The 19,811-nt window shown below is 40.0% G+C and overlaps 1 protein-coding gene across 3 annotated transcripts in view; it reads right to left on the bottom strand.

Annotated features, from left to right (window-relative positions):
- Positions 1-19,811, bottom strand: part of EGFR (epidermal growth factor receptor) — a 253,092-nt gene that overhangs the window by 8,368 nt on the left and 224,913 nt on the right. For 2 of the 3 annotated variants that reach the window (XM_061586830.1, XM_061586832.1), the window contains exons 20-27: positions 19,437-19,622; positions 15,613-15,768; positions 14,216-14,291; positions 11,462-11,608; positions 2,736-2,833; positions 970-1,137; positions 681-731; positions 410-515 (exon numbers count right to left, since the gene is read on the bottom strand). In XM_061586830.1, the coding sequence (XP_061442814.1) occupies positions 410-515; positions 681-731; positions 970-1,137; positions 2,736-2,833; positions 11,462-11,608; positions 14,216-14,291; positions 15,613-15,768; positions 19,437-19,622 (988 nt within the window). The remainder of the gene's footprint in view (positions 1-409; positions 516-680; positions 732-969; positions 1,138-2,735; positions 2,834-11,461; positions 11,609-14,215; positions 14,292-15,612; positions 15,769-19,436; positions 19,623-19,811) is intronic. The other variant, XM_061586831.1, reaches the window with a different exon arrangement.

The following is a 19,811-nucleotide window of genomic DNA, read 5'->3' as shown; positions in this document are numbered from 1 at the left end:
TATTATCTAACACATTGTCTAATACTTCAAAAAGACAGCCCTCCTAATGGGTTGAGAATTTAAGAGGCAAAGGAACAAGAGGGAAAATCAGAGGCCAGGGTAAGAAAGGAAACGTTTCCCTGTGGGTATAGCACTGCACATGGCAAAGCATTTTAGGCAACACAATGATTCTGTGGCCAAATCCTGATTCAACATTTAGGGACTGATTGGCTTTACCTAATGTGTATATAATTGAACTATGAGCTCTTGAATGCTCTCCAAATCCTTTCACTCTGAACTGAGAAAGACATCCGTATTACTCTTTGTAACTGCCTAATCACTCACTTGCAGCTGAAAGCAAGAAAAACATGGGACTATTTGGGGATTGTCAAGAATGAACACAAAGATTCAGTAATCTCTGTGTACTCACCTGGAGCAGGCAGGAAGCTATCATCCAGGCTGTCATTCAGGAAAACCCCAGTTGGATCTGAACTGTATCGCTGGATAAAGCTGTCTTCTCTTACTGGATGTCCCTGCTGATTACAGTACTAATTAAAAAAAGAACTGTGCAGCTCACCATAACAGCAAGATACAGTAATCCCAATTCTAAAGCTAAACGTGGATGGCATGTGGAGTAGTTTCTTTTAAGTAGTCATTGATGGCAAAAAGAACCACAAGTGTTCCAAATTGTTCAAACTTACCCCATTTCTATCAATGCAGGCCATAGTTGTAGAATTATTGCTTGTACCACTCTGAAATGGAAGAGGAAAATTGTTTGTTTTTATTTTAATGGAGGGAAATACTAAATTATTCAAGTATATTTCACATTTTTAAAATTTGTTTTGAAAAACAACTTTCATGGCACATTAAACACTAACATTGATTGTGGCAAAAAATCTGAACCAGGAAGGCTGATGCCACATTACATTTTATTGTCTTTCAGGTGCTGGATTTTGCCAATATGGAAGGTTTTTGGAAACAATTTCATACCAGTAAACTTAAGAGAGGTGTCCGTGAGTTTGATGGGCTGCTGAAAAATCCCTGGTGTGGAATGAGGTACTCATCTGCATCCACAATGTCCTCCATGTCATCCTCTTCCATCAGGCTTCGGTAAAATTTTGAATCTGTTGGGCTTGGTAAGTGCATTCTTTCATCCCCCTGTCAAGAAACAAATCACAAAAAGAATTTGTGATTCCAAGTTGCACAGATAGTCTTTTTTGATAATTTTCCCCTACAGCTCAAGCTATAAAGTACAGACTGACATCAGTAATGGCTAAGTTCTGTATTCTTCAGAGCTACTTGACTGTTAGGACATAGAACATAAGAACAGACCTGCTGGATCAAAGATCCAACTATTCCCATAGCAGCCAACTGGATGCTTCTGGGAAGTCTTCAAGAACTGCTTGTGGGCAATAGCCTTCTCCCATTGTTCTTTCCCAGGCAGCTCATCATCACTGTCCTGACATTGGTCTAAGTGTCAGAAGTAGGTAAGTGTGGAACCCACCTTAGTAAATTTCACCAGACTTAACAGAACTTCTTTAAGTTTTCCTTGAAATTCCTCAAACATTTTGTTTGAGCAGAAATCTCTAAATTCACATTAGAATTTAGGTTCAGGCAAAATTTGGTAGTCATTGTAGACAGAGATGATTTTTACTACAGAATGTGGCCCCTCCAGAGGTAGGGTGCTGCCTAGCAAGTCCTTCCATGGAAAGCCTGCAAACATCGCCTCCCTCCTTCTGTTATGGCAGTGGGTCCCAAACTCCCCCCCCCCCACAGACCACTTGAAAATAGCTGAGGGTCTTGGTGGAGTCCTCAGTGATTATCCTGCCTACTGTGGCAATTGTCATGCATGGTGGCAGATACCATTAATTGTATCAGTGTTGCTTCTTTTCTCTCTTGTATTTTATGTATTACAATCTGAATTATGTAGAATTCAAATTGCAAGTGTTCTTCACTGGCACATCATGGACCACTTGAATGAAGCTCGTGGACCAATGGTGGTCCACAGACCACAGTGTGGGAACCCCTTGTACAATGGATCAAAAGTCCCTTTGCAAATGGAAGGCAGTAGTGTAGCAGCAAATTCAGAAGTGCAGAGTTCCTTCATGATAGTCACACCATACCCCCTTACAGTCATGACCTTTTCACTTTCCCTCGTTTCCCTTCCTCTCTCTGTCATCTTGCAAGTCCACACACCACTGCAACAGACTTCTCTAGGAGCCAATCAACATGAAAGGGGAGGCTGCGTGTTAGCTACCAAGAAAAGTCTTCTTAGTGGCTGACTCACCTTCTTTCACTCTGATTGGCTTCAATCAGCACGAAAGGAACAGCTCATCAGTGGCTAACATGCTCCCCTTTCATGCTGATTGGCTCATAAATAGAGATCTGGAATCTTGCTCCCCAAAACGTAATGGGGCTACAACCCCCATGACCTTGAAAGACTACAGCCCTGATGGAAGGTCACAAATGGATTCTATCCAGTTGATTATTTTAAGAGGTAAGCAGGATTAGAAATGCATTAAAATCATGTTACTAGATTATATAAATTATGTTTAATATACAACTGAGGCATCAAAACGTTTTTCTGGTTTTATATGTCATTATTATCGGTTTTACATCACTCAAGCCATTTTTAAATGCCAAGAGCGGTATATAAATTCAAACCGGAAATAATTTAATATACATTTATTTCTAGCTGGCTCGACTCCGACTGTTTTCCTAAAAAAAGTAACAACCATATTATAGATAATCAATACCTGTATAACCAGATAGCGCTGGGGGTCCCGAGCCATTTTGGAGAATTCTGCCATCAGTTCCCGAAATTTGGGGCGACTCTCTGCATCAATCATCCAACCTGAAGGTGTCCGCCAAAGAGAGTGAGAGAGAATTAAGAAGAGGGTTTTTTGAAGTGACACTCAAAAAGCTGGAGCACTTGCTAGTAAAGAGGTAAACTACAAAAAGAACTTCCAATTCTGTTGCATAATATTGACCACTAAGCAATCATTAGAAATGGGGAGCAACCATTGCTTTTTTATCCCAGAAAATCCTAGATGTGTAACCCGATATCTGTAACATCTGGGAGGGACTTATTTAGCCTGCAGAGTCTGACCTCATAGCTACAACATCAGCCCAGTTGTTTTACTTTTTTCGTAGTTTCCTGCCCTCACCGCTTGCTTTGCTTGCTTTAATCTTGTCCACAATTAAGAGTTTTGAAGAACTTGAAAGCTTGCCATACTTTTGTGACAACTTGGTTAGTCCCAATAAAGGTATTGCCTTACTATGCATTTTGGAGTTTTTTCTTATAGGCCAACACAGCTACTTTTACTTTTTAGATTTATTAGAAGCATCTTAAATCACATTCCTATCATGAGTGAGTGCCAGTTTATAGACTCCCCTGTAACAAATATTCCCACAGGCAGAAAAAGCTGGGAGTAACCTGAAGACCTATGAAGTTCTTTCCCTGAGAAAGAAAGGGACTTGGGCAACTGAAAGGAGGAAGGAAGTGGTCTCCAACATGGTGGCCACCAGTACCTTCCTTGGCACCCATGTCACGTCTCAGTAAAAATCCATAATGCATGAGGGGTTGTTGGCTCTTCCTGCTCAGTTCTTGTTTGCAGTGGCTTATCCCCTCCTACACTGAACCCTCCTCTTAAAAACCCCCACATTTCATTGGATGCTGGGACTGGACATCAGTCCTCCCATTCTGAACAGAGGAGAGGTGCAAAGAGCTTCTTTCTGTGAGTGAGCATGGCAGTGGATGATGTAGCGCCTTTTTTGCAGTGATGGTGTGACTGATGTGAGGTATACCCACATTATTTTGTGGGCCTGTATCTTTTTCTATTGTTTTAGGTGAGGGAGACATTTTGTGTTGTGTCACATCCCCACAGCAGTCATTTTGTGTTGTGTTTATACTATACCCACTCAACAGCCATTTTGTAACATGCCACACCCCTATGGCAGCCATTTTGTGACTGGCAGCCATGGAACGTTCCACATTACAAATATCCCACTAGCTGAAAAAAGCTGACAACCCGTGAATAGGGAAGAGCTCTTCTGGAGTTTCTTGGCCAAGGAGCACAGAAGATTTGCAAGATAACTATTGCTCCCCTGATAAATACCAATTTTCTTAAAAGCCAAGCCAGAAGTTAGAGGATGACATGGTTTCTTCCCTTAGACAAGGACCTATTCCTTTGAGTTGCCCAGGGTTTGTCTCTGTTGGGATAGTTGCAGAAGGAAAATCTTTGGGAAAATCTTCAGCTTCATAATTTGATCAACGGTAACATCATTGCACAAATTGGCAGAAACTATGCAGAGATCCATAAACAACGATTGTGATACATCATATGAAGTCAACTCTCTTAACAAGTGATATATTAGTCGTATAGATCTATAGAAAAAATCATGAAATTGGGAATGAGAATTCCAGAGTTAAACATATGACCAGATATAAACTCATTTCCCTATGCTGGAAATGCAGGATTTTTCAAACCAGAATAATAATTACAAGGCTCAATATATTGCCAAGTAGATTACATTTTTTATTGCTTGGCTGGAGATGGAACAGCAAGACCTACAAAAGGTACAGGGGAAATGTTAATGAGAATGAGACAAATTGGGAACATCAGAGCAGAATGAGAGATTTTTTGTGTTTGCTATTTATGATATCTGAGGACAATCTGTAGGAAGCAGTCACATTGTATGGACAATTTATGCAGTTATTTCCTGCCTTCATGCACCAGCATTGCTGTGACCCATGCGACTACTTCCAGTAATATCATTTAGAGAGAGCAACCGCTTTGTACACTGACGATCCCTCACTCAATCCCTCTTTATGACCAGCTAAAAAGGTCTCACAAAGACCTCTAAGAGCCACTGCCAGGCAGATGAGATTTGGCTAGATGGACCAACGATCTGTCTCAATAAAAGGTAGCTTCACATTTTGGTGTGATATTACCGCAGCAGCATGGGAAGACCCAGATGGAAACGGCTTCCATATTGCTCATGTGGCATGTGACTCAGTCCTAAATAAAGTTCTGAGATAGTGATGATAGGTGTTGGGAAGGGGGGGTAAGTGGACGAGAAATGTATCTACCGAGAGCACAGTAAAAGCTGTCTATTTCAAACAACATTTCATAACATTACATTATTTCAACAGACTTATTAATGTCTCATTTTTGAGGCTATAGCCCTGCAAAGAGTCAATTATTTACTTGACAGGAACTTCCAGCAGAATTTATAGGCAGAACTGTCTGAAATTCAAAATGAAGTATATCAATGCCACCTACTGGCCTATTTGTGAGTATCTTTTCTAATACAGAAAGAAAATAGCAAATGGCAAGCTATTATACCTCATGAGTCTAAGATAATTCTTCTGCGATATTTAAAGACCATAATTCCAGAAAGTGATCTGGAGGTAGCAATTAATTTATTAACAGCTGCAAAAATAATTTTAGCTAAAAACTGGAAAATAATGCACCATCTTTAATTGAATGGGTTGAGTAAAAATGGTCTGTTGTGACAGATTTGCTCTGCTCAGGTAGAAGTCGAACCATGCTGTCTATGTAGCAGGCTGTGAGCCTGGCAGTTAAGCTGCACCTTAGCTTTCCCTGAAGTAGATGCCATGTCAGAGGGGTGGGAGTTAGCCCCCCCTCGTATTAGCACACAGGATTTCCCAGGATTTGGGAACAAGTATTCAGACAAGTAAGATCAGTTACACATGTTTCTTTTACTTATAAAACTATTTAAACGTTCCATAAGAAAGAATAAAAGTTAACGAGTATAGAATCAAAATAAAAGCAGGTTAAGGTATTACATATCTTAGCGCATAACAGATCTAAAATTGCGATATATAGCATATATATAACACATTGATGTGTTATATTTGATGCTGAGCTGATGTACCTTGCTTAGCTACCTGGATCTTACAAGGCTATCCGGGGAATCATAGAATCATAGAATAGTAGAGTTGGAAGGGGCCTATAAGGCCATCAAGTCCAACCCCCTGCACAATGCAGGAATCCAAATCAAAGCATTCCCAACAGATGGCTGTCCAGCTGCCTCTTGAATGCTTCCAGTGTCGGAGAGCCCACAACATCTCTAGGTAATTGGTTCCATTGTCGTATGGCTCTAACAGTTAGGAAGTTTTTCCTGATGTCCAGTCGAAAGCTGGCTTCCTGCAACTTGAGCCCATTATTCCGTGTCCTGCACTCTGGGATGATTGAGAAGAGATCCTGGCCCTCCACTGTGTGACAGCCTTTCATGTACTTGAAGAGTGCTATCATATCTCCCCTCAGTCTTCTCCAGGCTAAACATGCCCAGTTCTTTCAGTCTCTCCTCATAGGGCTTGGTTTCTAGTCCCTTGATCATCCTTGTTGCCCTCCTCTGAACCTGTTCCAGCTTATCTGCAACCTTCCTGAAGTGTGGAGACCAGAACAAGATCAGGCCTAACCAGTGCTGAATAGAGGGGAACTAATACTTCACGCAATTTGGAAACTATACTTCTGTTAATGCAGCCTAAAATAGCCTTTGCCTTTTTTGCAGCCACATCACACTGTTGACTCATATTCAGCTTGTAATCGACAATTCCAAGATCCTTCTCACATGTCGTATAGCTGAGCCAAGTATCCCCCATCTTATTACTCTGCATTTGGTTTCTTTTTCCTAAGTGTAGAACTTTGCATTTATCCCTGTTGAATTTCATTCTCTTGTTTTCAGCCCAATGCTCCAGCCTATCAAGGTCCCTTTGAATTTTGTTTCTGTCTTCCAAGGTATTAGCTGTGCCCCCCAATTTTGTATCATCTGCAAATGTGATAAGCATGCTTTGTACCTCCTCATCCCAGTTGTTAATAAACATGTTTATTTAGCTAGCTTGCTAATCAGAATATTATGGGGCACTTTGTCAAAAGCTTTGCTGAAGTCGAGATATATTATGTCCACAGCATTCCCACAGTCTACAAGGGAGGTTACTCGATCAAAAAATGAGATAAGATTAGTATGGCAGGATTTGTTCTTCATAAATCCATGTTGGCTCCTAGTAATCACTGCATTGTTTTCCAAGGTGCTTACAGATTGACTGCTTTATAATCTGCTCCACAGTTTTTCCAGGGATTGATGTTAGGCTGACTAGTCTGTAGTTCCCTGGTTCCTCCTTTTTGAAGATAGGGACAACATTAGCTCTCCTCCAGTTCTCTGGTACTTCACCAGTCCTCCATAATTTTGCAAAGCTAATAGACAGTGGTTCTGAGAGTTCTTCAGCCAGTTCCTTCAATACTCTAGGATGCAGTTTATAGAACCCTGCTGATTTGAACTCATTCAAAGTGATTAGGTATTCCTTGACCGTTGTCTGTCAGTCTCAAGGTCCAATCCTGCCTCTTGTACTTCATGTTTCCCAGGAGAGTCATAGACCCTTTTTTGGGAGAAGACTGAGCCAAAGTAGGAATTGAGCACTTCTGCCTTTTCTTTGTCATCTGTTATCATTTTGCCTTCCTCATTGAGTAGCTGTGCCACCGGTTCTGTTCTCTGTTTTTTACTATGTATGTACATGAAGAAAGTTTTTTTGGTGCTTTTAGCATCCCTCGCTAACTTCAGCTCATTCTCAGCTTTAGCCTTCCTGACACCATCCCTGCAATTCCATGATACCTGCCTGTACTCTTCCTTTGTGGCCTGGCCTTCTTTCCACTTCCTGTATGTGTCTTTTTTGTTTTCAGGTCCTCTCTAAGCTTTTTGTGAAGCCACATTGGCTTCTTCTGCTGTTTCCCCCCTTTTTTCCTTGTTGGAATTGCTTGCCATTGCACTTTTAGAATTTCCTTTTTTAGAAACTCCCACCTATCTTGGACTCCTTTTCTCATTAGGGTCACTTGCCATGGAACCATACTTACAATTGTTCTGAGTTTATTGAAATCAGCTTTCCTGAAGTCCAGGGTGCATGTATAGCTACTCTCAGCTTTTGCTTCTGTTAAAATCAAGAATTCAAGTATGGTGTGGTCACTTTCCCCCAGACTTCCCATAACTGCCACTTCATCCACCAAATCATCTCTATTGGTTAGAATCAAGTCCAGGAAAGCTGATCCTCTGGTTGCTTCCTCCACTTTCTGTAGGAGGAAGTTATCTCCAACACAAGTCAGAAATTTCTTGGAGGGGTCGTGTTTGGCAGAATTTGTCTCCCAACAGATATCAGGATAATTGAAGTCCCACATTACTACTACATCATGCCTCCTCGAAACACTGGCAATTTGCTTTCCAAAAGTTACATTCTCGTCTTTTCCTTGATTGGGTGGTCAGTGATAGACTCCAAGCACCACATTCCTTTTATTACTTGCCCCATTAATTTTAATCCAGATACTCTCAGCTCATCTTCCTGAATTTCTGTACAGGGATATATATTTTTAACATATAGCGTGACTCCACCTCCCTTTTTATTCCTTATGTTCTTTTTGAACAAGTTATTCAAGTTCAATTGCTGTATTCCAGTCATGGGAGTCATCCCACCAAGTTTCAGTTATACCTATCAAGTCGTAACTGCCCTCCTGTATGTTCGTCCTGCTTGTTTCCCATGCTCTGCGCATTAGTATACAGACATCGAAGACCATGTGATTTATGGCTTGGCTTCTTTACTGCATTTTTCTGAGATCTATTACTGGGCCCTATTAGAGCCGAACTCTCTGTTCCCATTACTGTGCACAAGCCTTCGTCAGTCGTTACCACCAAGTTTACGTCTCCCTCCCCCTTAGGATTCAGTTTAAAGCCCTCCTGATGAACTTCTCCATGCTGTGGCCAAACACATTCTTCCCAGCCCTTGTGAGATGCAACCCATCACTTGCCAGCAGTCCATCTTCCAGAAAGTATAGCCCATGGTCCCAGAATCCAAATCTCTTACGTCGGCACCACCTTCGTAGCCATTCATTTCACTTTCTACTCCTCTTCTAAGTACTGGAAGGATGGATGAAAAAAATATCTGGGCCCCAAAGTCCTTGAGTTTCCTTCTCAGAGCTTCATAGTCTGACGTGATTTCTTCATAGCTCGTTTGGCAGTATCATTTGTTCCCACATGGATGAGGAGAAAGGGATACCCGTCGGTGGGCTTGATGAGTGATGGCAACCCTTCCGTCACATCTCTAATCCATCCTCCTGGTACACAGCATACCTGGCGAGTCCACAGATCTTCTTGGCATACTTGGGTTTCAATCCCTCGCACTAGGGAGTTTCCCACTACTAGTACTCTTCTTGTTGTGGGGCGTGGTTTCATTGCCCCTGCTTGATTGAGCTTCAGCCTCTCGCTCATTGTCCTTGGTTCAACATGGCTCTATGTATCAATATTTATGTGCTAAAAATGGTGAAATCAAAATATAGATATTTAAATACAGGTATTGGACAAAAATGTGGAAGTGGAGTTGTAATGTATTCTAACTGATATTATGCCTGACTTCCCTGTACTACTTACTGAAAAGATGTATCAGATTCCTCACTAATTCTATCAATAAATAATTCAAAACATTATTCTGCATTTTTCACAGATTCATAGAATAGTAGAGTTGGAAGAGGCCTATAAGGCCATTTGAGTTCAACCCCTTGCTCAATGCAGGAATCCACATTAAAGCAGACCCGAAAGGTACCTGTCCAGCTGCCTCTTGAATGCCTCCAGTGTTGGAGAACCCACCACTTCTCTAGGTAATAGATTACAATGCCGTACTGCTCTAACAATTAGGAAATTTTTCTTGATGTTCAGCCAAAATCTGGCTTCCTGTAAGTTGAGCCCATTATTCCATGCCCTGCACTCTGGGATGATCAAGAAGTAATCCTGGTCCTCTTGTGTGTGACAACCTAGCAAGTACTTGAAAAGTTCTATTATATCTCCCCTCAGTCTTCTCTTCTCAACCCTAAACATGCCCAGTTCTTTCAGTCTCTCCTCATAGGGCTTTTGCATTTGCCTTTTTTTGCAGCTATATTGTACTGTTGGCTCATATTCAGCTTGTGATTAACAACAATTCCAAGATCCTTTTCAGATGTAGTATTGCTGAGCCAAGTATCCCCATTTTATAACTTGCATTAGGTTACTTTTTCCTAGGTGTAGAACTTTGCACTTATCCCTGTTAAATTTCATTCTGCTGTTTTCAGCTGAATGCTCCAGTCTATTAAGATCACTTTGAACTTTGTTTCTGTCCGCCAGGGTATTAGCAATCCCTCCCAATATTGTATCATCTGCAAATCGGATCAGCATTCCCTGCACCTCCTCATCCAAGTCATTTATAAAAATGCTGAAGAGCACTGGGCTCAGGACCAAGCCCTGCGGTACCCCGTTCATTACCTCTTCCCAGTGTGAGAAGGAATCATTGATAAGCACTCTTAGAGTACATTACTGTAGCCAACTGTGGATCCACCTGATAGTTGTTCCATCCAGCCCACATTTAGCTAGCTTGCTAATCAGAACATCCTGGGGTGCTTTATCTAAAGCTTTGCTGAAGGCAAGATATATTATGTCCACAGCATTCCCACAGTCCAGCAGGGAGGTTACCCGATTAAAAAAATGAGATAAGATTAGACTGGCAGGATTTGTTCTTGACAAATCCATGTTGGCTTCTAGTAATCACTGCATTGTTCTCAAGGCTCTTATAAACTGACCACTTTATAATTTGCTCCAGAATTTTCCCAGGGATTGACTGGTCTGTAGTTCCCTGGTTCCTCCTTTTTGCCCTTTTTGAAGATAGGGACAATATTAGCCTTCCTCCAATTATCCAGCACTTCACCCATCCTCCACAATTTTGTAAAGATAACAGACAGTGGTTCAGGAGTTCTTCAGCCAGTTCCTTCAATGCTCTGGGATTGAGTGGTCAGTAGTAGACTCCAACCACCGTGTTCCTTTTATTCCTTGCTCCATTAATTTTAATCCACATACTCTTGGTGGGGCTACCAGGCTCATCCTCCTGTATTTCTGTGCAGGGATATATATTTTTAACATATTGTGTGACTCCGCCTCCCTTTCTATTCTTTTTGAACAACTGATATCCTTCAATTGTTGTATTCCAATCATGGGAGTCATCCCATCAAGTTTCAGTTATACGTATCAAGTCATATTTACTCTCTTGTAGTAAGAGTTCACATTTGTCCTGTTTAGACATTGAAGAGCATGTAATTTATGGTCTGGCGTCCTCCCCAAATTTTTATGAAGACTATTATTGGGTCCCATAAGAGCTGTTCTCTTAGTTCCTGTTACTGTGCATAAGCCTTCATCAGTCATTTCCTCTGGAGTTATCTCACTAGCTTCTCACTGATATATATCGAACTACTGCAGAATACTACCTTATGAATTGTAACTGGGGTCATATTTTCAGATGAATGGCAAGATTACACAGTATTTTAAAAAGGTGAACTGTAATCTCCCTTCTTACTCAAATGAACCATAGCAGCACGTATAAGAAATGCTATATATTATTTAGACAATTTATATACCACTTAATTACTATCGTCTCTAAGCAGCATTGACTTACATTTGACCATAATCATGTAGACATCAATTGTACAAATGGGAGGCTGAGGCAACCGTTCTCCCTTCTCCAAAACAGAAGATATTTCACTGGCTGGGATACCATCATATGGTTTTGATCCAAATGTCATTAATTCCCAAACTGTGACACCTGAAATGCCATAGTAGGACAGAATGTTAAAGACTAGAAGGCTGGATACTCCCTGGCTGCAAAAGAACTTGCCATTTGGTGAAGGAACAGTCTTTGGAGGGTATGTGCTGGTCTTTGACCAAAATAAATAAATTCATCCAGTCTTTGGAGGGTAAAGCGTTATTAATCTCATTTTCAGGGCAACAAGGGCCCTGTTGAAGGGTCATTACTACTTGTTTGTGCTCAGGTCACGACAGAATAATAAGTTATTTGTTATGGATGTCGTTAAAGAAAGACAAGTTTTACAAAAGTTCTATTGGCTCTTAACTTTTTCTATTGTCTGTACACTAATGTAGAACTTTAATTTTGAAGGCAAAATAATAAACTAAAACATTTGGTAAACTGTGGTAGTTTTTTCTTTTTCATTTAATAAGCCAATAGAAACCTGACAACTTTTGAACTGGCACACTAGGGAAGCCCAGCCTGGAGGAAGGAGTGCCAGCAGAAGCTGGTGTAAGGCCCAAAAAAGGGGAGTTCTGGGGAGGGTGTTCAGGGGGAGCCGGGGGGGGGACTTATGCAACATCCAGCTCTTGTTTGGAGTGCTCCTGTGGGCCCTGATCTGGGCCAAAATTACGCCAAGAAAAAAGTCGGCCTAAGAAAATAATTGTAATGGAAATCAATGGAGAGCGCTTACTCGCCAGTAGTGGTATTCTTGAGAGCCGCCTTTTTCTTTTCTGTTCGTGTGCCCAGCTCCCTGCTGAGCCAAGATTTGGCCAGCCCAGCAGCTCCCAAAAGGCAAATAGATGCCGCAGAGCTTCCTGCCAGTCCTCCCCTGCTGGCACCCCTTCCGTTGGCTTCCCATTAGTTGGATTGCTCTGTTGGACAAATAGACTGTCCTCTACTATACTGCAGTTCTTTTGGGGAATTGTTTAAGAATTAAATTTCACCGTTCTTATCTCTTACTATCGTGTTAAGAACCACATAAATACTTCTGTGCTGAAGGATGTGTGACGGTAGGTATGGGGAAGAAATTTGATTCATTGTTTATTTAAAGCTGGATCTATAAAATGCACACTTTCTGAAACAACATTAGAAACACAGCCATCCTTCAAAATTTGCACTTATCTGAATTTTATGATGCAGTTCTCTAATGAAACGTTTACAAAAATACATATATTGGGGAAAATATGCATAACAATTAATATATTAGTGAAAATAATGTACAAAAATGCATTCCATTAGTAGAAATTGCTTGCAAAAATGTGTACAAAGCTGCCTACAAAAATGTGTTTATCAGGAGAAATTCACACCAAAATTCTGAACAATTTTCATGAGGATTTTTTTAAAAAAATCACAAACTGCTGCAGAAATGAGAACGGAATTCAAGATTGGAAAAATGAGAAACTCAGGCAACTGAAATTGACAGATCTTTCTATCCCTACTCTACCGAGATGGACTCAAAGACAGAAAAATCAACGCAACAGAAAGTTGTAGTTGTGGTTTGTCAGCTTGCAAAAATTGTTTCCATAAGCAAGCAAGTTTTTAGAGGAAACAACCACTTACAAAACATTTTTAATAACTGACCAGAAAGTGGTCAATTTTGCATGGTGGCTAAACAATTCAGCTACAAGCCTCTCACAACAAAGTCACTATGGCAGGGTGGCATTTATTTACTTACAAGGGCCTTGCTAAATTCACCATCAGGTGATTCTTCTCAAATTGGCATTAAAACAGAGGAATAACTACATGTGTTCTGAATGTAGCAGAACATGTACACTCAGTGAGAAGCTGGCAGGAATCATGACACATCTCTTGAGGAACACGGCGATTTGGATGGAAATGTCTCCTCTCTACCATCATTTCTTCCACTTGCTGAGATATCCACAAGGAGGGTTAATTGCTTGGTTGATAAAAACGGCATCTGGATGGGATATTGTTTACCCCTTTCTTCAAATATTCTAGGATCACAGGGGCACATTCTGCTGCATATATTATGTTTATTCCAAGTGGTTTTAACAGGCATGCCATTTTAGTGAGAACATGGCCTAATTCTCACTAAAACAGTAAACCTGTGCCTATGCTGTACCATTTTAGACTACAAGTGGGGACTCACAATATTGAATGCTCCTCAATATGAAAAAGTAAACAAACTCTCCACATCAGAAGTTAGGTGTTTGGGAGAAGTGGCCCTAGCCTTGCATTCTCCTTGATATATTCATTTCTTATACAAGTGATTTTTTTTGGGGGGGGGAGTATGAGAGGTGCATTCCATCTGAGCCCCACCTGTAGTCTGAAGCAATTCAGCCCAGACACAGATATATCATCTCAGAGGAACAAAGCCTTAAACAATACTAGACCATCCTTCTTTTAAGGAATTGTTTAGGAACTGAAGCATAAAATTATGATAAACCTGAGAGAATCCCTGTTCACTTTTTCAACACACATTTGAGGGAAATGTATGGTGTGATACAACATTCAGTCATTTTGTTATTTAAGATATTGTTATAAATATCCTAAAAAAGAGAATGGGCTCTTTTAGAAGATTATATAAAAGGAGATGGTGAAAAATCATTGCAAATCTGCTCAGCTACCAATTCTGAATCACAATAGCATTTTATTCAGACTTACCATAACTCCAAACATCACTTTGGTGGGTGTAAATGCGGTGCAGAATAGACTCCAAAGCCATCCACTTAATAGGAACCTAGGAAGGTATCAATGAAGTTGCTAAATCTGATAATACACTGACAAACATTTGGAATTAGGCCAGGGTTAGTTATTCTGAAAAACTGAAAGATAGCCAATTAAAGATAAGAGTAGTAAGCAATTTGTTACTGATAATAATACTTGTATTGCATAAAGTTGTTTATAATACGTAAACTTGATGAGTTTGTTACTAATAAAACATTTTCCAATTATAACATATATTATTACAATGTATGGCTACTTCAATTGGACACGGTTTGTTAGAGATGGCTGCTAGGATAGGTGGATATCATAGTAATACCAGTGCTTTGTTTCTTAGTTTAAATTTCAATGTATTTTTGTCATCTTTCTGGAATGAGTGCAAGAGATTTCTTCAAGGTTTGTCTGGGAATTGTTCAAAGGCATTTGCAGCAGTGATGCATGAGATCTAATATGGTAAAATGTAGAACTATGGAGCAACAGCACACAATTTCTATTAATATAAAACTATATTCTAGCCTAGATATTATTTATCTATTTATTTATTTATTAAATTTATATTCTGAACTTCCTCTCAGAAGGAGCCCAGGGCGGCGAACAAAAACACTAAAAACATCTTAAAAACAGATTTGAAAATATATTAAAACAAAACATGTTTAAAAACATCTTAAAAGGCAATATTACTTTATCTACACACCATCTACTTTCTTGTACGAGTATGTACTGCACTATAACATCTACAGACATTCACCATATAGTGTGGAATCAATCTGTTAGGAGTATCTCTACCCTCACCAGCAGCTGCCATTGATGTTGAACAGACCAGGAAACTCACAATGAGATGATTCCACACTGGAGAACTAGAAATGTTTTCCCACTGACTTCCATGTTGTTCCATCTGTACAGGTATTTAGGCAAGCACTGAAGAACTTCCTCTTCAATGCTGTCTTTAACTGAGATCATAATTAGCTTGAGTGTTACAGAGCAACTTTTTAATTATTCTGAATACATCTTAATATGTCTATTATATCTTGCCTTGCTTCCATTTGTATGATGCTTGGTGAACGTGTAGACCTAAATAGCAACTAAACATATTTTATATAAATAATGTGAAATCTATAGACCCATACATGGGTCCTACAATCACAAGAAAAAAATGTGGCTTTCCTATTGGTACTTAGAACAGAGTTTGTAAAAACACCCCAAACTAGTCTATATCTGTCCCTAGCTTAACTACCGTCCTCACCGGAAACAACATGAATTGACGTTTTCACAAAAAGTAGAAAGCATCAGCATTCTATCAAATAAACCAAGAGGAATGAATTTATTATCTTCCTTACTTTTCCTCCTTCTGCATGGTACTCCTTCTCCTCTGCACCGAGCAACTTGGCCAGTCCAAAGTCAGTGATCTTCACATGCTGAGGAGTCTTAACAAGGACATTCCTGGCAGCCAAATCACGGTGTACCAAACGACGTTCCTCCAAATAATTCATTCCCTACAACATGCATCCAATTAACAGTTGTAAAGTCTTATTCCACCACCTCACACTGATAAGCCACATTGAACAGAACATTAAGATAAAGGATTACAGCTTTAGACTCTAACAGCCAGTTAGAATGAAATTTTACCACAGTGGACAATGGTTGCATAGGCAGAGCATGATTATATACATTTAGACACACATTGTTTGAGTATATATATATTGTTGCAAAGATCTTTCCAATATCTACGAAGGCAAGATTCCATCAGTTTTGGTGCCAACTTTGAATCTAATAAATTACAGCAATTTCTAACCTTGGATTCTCGTATGTTGTTGGACTACACAACTTCCATCATCCCCAACCAGTGAGGCCACTGGCTCTGATGATGGGGGTTGTGTAGCCCCAAAACATCTAGTCACCTAAGGTTGCAGAAGGCTGCTCTATTTTCCTTGGTGATCAAACTCACATGAATTCATTCCAATATTGAAATGACTATGTCTGGTATATAAAGAGTAATCCACACAATCAATTTGGTGTTGCTGACATGGATTAAGTGAATCCATGCAGAATTCTGTATGAGGGGTCATCCTTGTGTGGTTTCTTCACAAATTTTAACTCAAACTTTCAGAGTTCCACCAATCGCTTGAGTCAAGTTTGCAGTAGATTGGTAAATAGACACACAGTATTAAATATTGGGTGTATCACCATCAATTTAATCAATTTATCTTATTTTATTTATTATTTGATTTATATGCCGCCCTTCCTCCCAGCAGGAGCCCAGGGCGGCAATTTATTAAATGCCTTCTACAATAATCTCAAAGTGATGTTCAATAAAAGCAAAAAAAAAAGTTAAATACACAGAAAACAGCAGCAGATAAATTTAAAAACAATACAAAGTAGACACCCATGACAGAGACCATCCAGCTGGGAAAGCCTGTTGTAACAAAATGTTCTCAACTGTTTCTGGAAAGTGCAGATGGTGGACACCTGTTGTATCTCAACAGAAATACTATTCCACAGAACAGGGGCAGACACAGTGAAAGTCCTGTTCTGAGTTAGTGTGGAGCAGGATTCTGAAATCTTAGGAAATTGCAGGAGAAACTCTCCCACAGAATGCAGACTTACTGGGTATATAAGGGATAAGGTGGTCTCTCAAGTAACCTAGTCCTGAGCTGTATAGAGCCTTATATGTTAGTAACACAACTTGTTGCAGTTCGGTAGCCAGTGCAAATTCCACAAGCAGGGTATTATATGCTGATGCAGAGCTTGGAAAAGTTACTTTTTGAACTACAACTTGCATCAGCCCCAGCCAGCATGGCCATTGGATTGGGCTGATGGGAGTTGTAGTTCAAAAAAGTAACTTTTCCAAGCTCTGTGCTGATGTCATACGTAGTTTGCCCCCAGAAGCAACCTAGTCACTGCATTCTGCACCAGCTGCAACCTCCAAACCAACCTCAAGGGAAGCCCCATATAGAGCTCATTGCAGAAATTCAACTGTGAAGTTACCCATACACGGACAACTGCAGTCAAGCTATCCTGATCATTGTCAACTGTAGTCAAGCTACCCCGGGTGTATGGAGAAGGAATCACAAGAATGCTTCTCCAATTGATAAAGTCTACAAAGATTCACTCATTCATCATTATCAACAAGGCAATTAAGATAGGAACTTGCATCTTAAAGATATGTCAGCAGACTAATCCAAAGACTCTCTATGTACAGCCTCTTTCAATCCAACATTTCACAAAGGAAGAAAATGAAGAGAGATTCATTGTAGCAGGAGGGGAAAATGTGTCATGGGGAAGGTGAGAAATGCTTCATCCTTCAGGCTGACTGGAGACCGAAGACAGAAAGCCTCTATCTCTGCATTGTTCACATATTGCTACAATAACATAACAATGTATATCTTCAGTCTAAAAGAAATTAAACTATATTTGTGATATTCTACTAACTAAAACTTCCCTTGTCTGGTAATTGTCATTACTGGTACATGAACAGTTACTGTAAACCGCCCAGAGAGCTTCGGCTATGGGGCAGTATATAAGTATAATAAATAAATAAATAAAATCTATAACCAGATCCTCCGTGGCACAGAGTGGTAAGCGGCGGTAACGCAGCCGAAGCTCTGCTCACGGCCGGAGTTCAATTCCAATGAAAGGAGGAAGTCGAATCTCCGGTAAAAGGGGTCGAGGTCCACTCGGCCTTCCATCCATCCGTGGTCGGTAAATGAGTACCCAGCATATGCTGGGGGGGTAAAGAAAGGCTGGGGAAGGAACTGGCAATTCCACCCCATATATACGGTCTGCCTAGTAAGCGTCGCAAGACGTCACCCTAAGAGTCGGAAACGACTCGCACTATAAGTGCGGGGACACCTTTACCTTTATAACCAGAGTCTTTACATAGCCATGAAACACTGGCATTCTCATGCATTTGTGAAAATGGGAACTACTGTCAACTCAATTTTAAAAGGGGTCAATAGAAAAAATGCATTTTTAGTGTGCGAACACAGCCACAAAACAAAACACTAATGCAATTCTGACACATTTTCTCCCAAGTGTCCATCCCCATTCTCTCTCTATTAACCTTGGACCAACATCATAATATCTACTAAATATCTTCAGATGAACTCCCACAATATACTAAGGGCTTCCAATGTTGCCAAACTAATGACCCTAGCAAACTGGCAGAAGGCCACTATAAAAGTTGCTTTCATTACATAAATGTAGTTTTAATGACCTGTTGTTCTCAAACAAATCGAGTCAACAATCCCAACAAAATCCTATTAACAGTAACCCCAATCAAGACCTTGAATAGTTCCAGTTTATTAAATCCAGCTATTTCCCCTATAGTTGCACACATGCATGTATTATGCTACAATATATCTGGAATGTCATGTATTAGGAAATATACATATTTGATTTAATCCTGGAGAAAAAAAGAATGACTTACATCATCATTTAATTATTTAAAAGTCATTAGATTTCAATCATATAGGAATTAACAGTGTCTGTGACTTTTAAAATTATGCCCAGCTGGACTCTCTTTACCTCGAGTAATCTCACTGAAATCACTTTGTTGTCAACTCTGCATGAAAACACAAATATACTTCCTGTTTGAATCAGAGGTCAGTTACAAATCTCTCACAGTACTCCAACATTCCATCTCAAAATCCTCCTTCCCCTTTTTATTAGAAAGGTTATGATCTGCCTAGTGAGACACTTAGGTGCTGAGAAAAAAAATCTCTGTTTCAGATTAATTATAGATAGTGTCCTTCAAACAGAATAAAAATGTGTTATTTCAAAGCAGAGGAAGCAAAGAAAAGAATGAACTCTGTGGAAGAGTACCTCTGGGAACTGGTTTCCTGTTTGTGAGATGGATTTGCTATGGTTTCTAGATAAGCAGTGTTGACTTACAACAACCCAGAAAACTACAAGACTAACATTACTTACCCACTGCATGTTTTAACTCTGAAAACAAAACAAATATGCAGCACCACTCCATGTTTTGTAATTAGATGGTTTGAAAACTCCACTCAGTTTTCAAAAACACTTTCCAAAAAAATCTAGAGGTCCTGTGGGTGCAATCATGCCCTTGCACATGCTTCATCTAGCTCTTTTAACTGAGGTTAGACATGTCTCATGATGTCAATTCCAAGCAATTAGATGAACTTTGCTCTTAATTCACCTTTGCAATCTGCACACACCAGTTGAGAAGGTATTGGGATCCAATGTTATCCTTATGCTCTCTAACATAGTCAAGAAGACAGCCACAAGGCATAAGCTGAGTGATGAGCTGAACAGTGGATGTGAGGCAAATTCCCAGCAAACGGCACACATGAGGGTTGTCAACACTCGCCATCACATATGCTTCCTGATCATAAATAAGAGAAGAGAGACTTAAACACAACATTGAAAATATTAAATAATTAGGATGTAGGAAATGGAATCAATCATACTATGTACATGACTCAGAATTGTTGTAAATATTGTGCAGAACAAGGTGGTAGAAGTGCTGCATGTACCACTTCCAAGTGCATCTGGTGGTGCCTGTATTTCCACA

The sequence above is a fragment of the Rhineura floridana genome, chromosome 10 (genome assembly GCF_030035675.1).
Source record: "Rhineura floridana isolate rRhiFlo1 chromosome 10, rRhiFlo1.hap2, whole genome shotgun sequence".
Lineage (NCBI taxonomy): Eukaryota > Metazoa > Chordata > Lepidosauria > Squamata > Rhineuridae > Rhineura > Rhineura floridana.
Note: the sequence above shows the minus strand (reverse complement) of the source record. Positions and strands in the feature narration are given on the sequence as shown.